Source organism: Babesia bigemina, scaffold Bbigscaff_77708 (assembly GCF_000981445.1).
Source record: "Babesia bigemina genome assembly Bbig001, scaffold Bbigscaff_77708".
NCBI lineage: Eukaryota > Apicomplexa > Aconoidasida > Piroplasmida > Babesiidae > Babesia > Babesia bigemina.
The window spans coordinates 1-2,374 of record NW_012237378.1 but is presented as its reverse complement, the minus strand read 5'-3'; the positions used below and the strand labels follow the sequence as shown (position 1 = coordinate 2,374).

Genomic DNA, 2,374 nt, shown 5'->3' with positions numbered 1-2,374 from the left:
TAATTCAATTCCACATGGCCCCTAAACCCACTCTACATCGCTCCTTAATCCACTCTACATCGCCCCTTTATCCACTCCACATCGCTCCCTAATCCACTCGACATCGCTCCTTTATTCACCCTACATCGCCCCTTAACCAACTCTACATCGCTCCCTAATCCACTCCACATCGCCCCTTAACCCACTCTACATCGCCCCCTAACCCACTCTACATCGCCCTTTTATCCACTCTACATCGCTCACTAACCCACCCTTCATCGCTCCCTAACCCACTCTACATCGCCCCTTTATCCACTCTACATCGCGCCTTTATCCACTCTACATCGCCCCTTTACCCACTCTACATCGCTCCCTAATCCACTCTACATCGCCCCTTAACCCACTCCACATCGCTCCCTAACCCACTCTACATCGCCCTTTTATCCACTCTACATCGCCCCTTTACCCACTCTACATCGCTCCTTTATCCACTCTACATCGCCGCTTAACCCACTCTACATCGCTCCCTAACCCACTCTACATCGTTCCCTTATCCACCCTACATCGCCCCTTTACCCACTCTACATCGCCCCTTTACCCACTCTACATCGCTCCCTAACCCACTCCACATCGCCCCTTTAACCACTCCACATCGCTCCCTAACCCACTCTACATCGCTCCTTAACGCACTCTACATCGCCCCTTAACCCACTCTACATCGCTACCTTACCCACTCTACATCGCTCCTTAATCCACTCTACATCGCTCCTTTACCCACTACACATCGCTCCTTTACCCACTACACATCGCTCCCTAACCCACTCTACATCGCCCCTTTATCCACTCTACATCGCTCGAATCACCTCGCCATAATACCGCTATGACCTCCATTAGCCATAGCAATAACTTGTGCCTTGTCACCCTTCACTTCCCCTCTTCCACCTCTTGCCACTGCCCTGACCATGTGTCGCCTAGGGAGCTTGACAAGAAATTTGACTAAATTTTGAACCCTAAAATTACCTCAAATAACACCCCTAATAACATCCTTAATAACCTCTGCTCTGGGCTCGAAACTTTCCTCGGCTTCAACTCTGAGACCAAAGGCTACGACGGCACTGGGATTGTGTACTCTGACTTGGACAGGCTGTGTGACGGGGTGATGGGATTTTTGAGTGGCGTGCTTGGTGCGGTGAAAGATGATCCAAGCGTTAAGACATACACTTTGATAACTGAACTTGACCTTAATAAAATTTTAGATAATATGCATAATGGTGTTTATGGATTTGGTGTTTGCATAGACCATGTGATGCGTGTACTTCATGACTATGTTGCCGAGTTGAATAAGCGGACTGAGGCAGTTAATTCTAAATTAGCAACCTTGAGAGACGATAAAATAAGCGCAAAAATAACAGAAATAGATGCCACTCAAAACCTAGAAAAACAGTTGCAGCGCTGGCAGTCGACTGTTGACGGTATATCATCAACGGTCACTGAAATTGAAAACGATGTTGATACCTTAGACATCGCATTAAAAATGAAAATAACACGCGAAATGAATCAGATTGCAGGGGCAGTACATGTTTTAAAAAATACTGCATTCGGCGCAAAATTTGCGGAGCAGGCAAAGAGGGTGGACGATGAGTTACGTAAGCAAAAGAAACGTCTTCAGAACGACATAAATAGACAGAGTGAGAACGTCAAATATATGTTAGAGCAGAAATTCACGATGATATTAGACGGAATTCATGAGCTTAATAAAACAAGGAAAGATCGTTTTAAAATAATAAATGGGCTCCTGGAAGAAGCGTTGAAGCAGGCTGGCAGATTGGACGTAGATTACAAATCGTACATAACGTTTTATTTCGATACCATTAGGAATGCGGTTGAGGAAATTCATAGAAATTTAAAATCCAACACGTTGGCAATGAGCAATTTGGCAGCTTTTGCTCATGAAGAGTTTGATGCGATACGCAAAGGTGTTCAAAAAAACGGAACAACTGAGACGAATGAGGAAAGTATAGAGAATAAATGGGAGGCGTTGCAGGCGCACATTCGTAAGCTTGTTGACGGAATATACGTAGAGAGTGAACAAGCAAGCAATCTCGGTAATATCGAAAAGAAAGTCAAGGATTATGCCAAAACGTTTGAAGGAGAAAGTTTCAAGGCAAAGGTTGAACAATGGTTGGAAGACGTTTTCAAATCCGGAGAACCAGTATATTCGTCGATTGATGCATATGCGCATACTAACGTGACTAAAAGCTATTTTCGTTCAAATGGTCAATTGAAGGCAACGCAAAATGTGATAAAACACATCAGAGATACTATTAACGAAAGACTGCAATTAGTTATCACCGGCGTCACTAAAGTACAGAACACCGAAGGCTCCGATATCCAC

The 2,374-nt window shown here is 44.7% G+C and overlaps 1 protein-coding gene across 1 annotated transcript; it reads left to right on the top strand.

Annotated features, from left to right (window-relative positions):
- Positions 1-1,138: 1,138 nt before the first annotated feature.
- BBBOND_0006560 (hypothetical protein, conserved) lies at positions 1,139-2,374 on the top strand (the record flags this gene model as incomplete). The annotated part of the gene is made up of 1 exon (XM_012915481.1): positions 1,139-2,374. A coding segment is annotated over one exon (1,236 nt), but the record flags the coding sequence as incomplete, so codon positions are not given.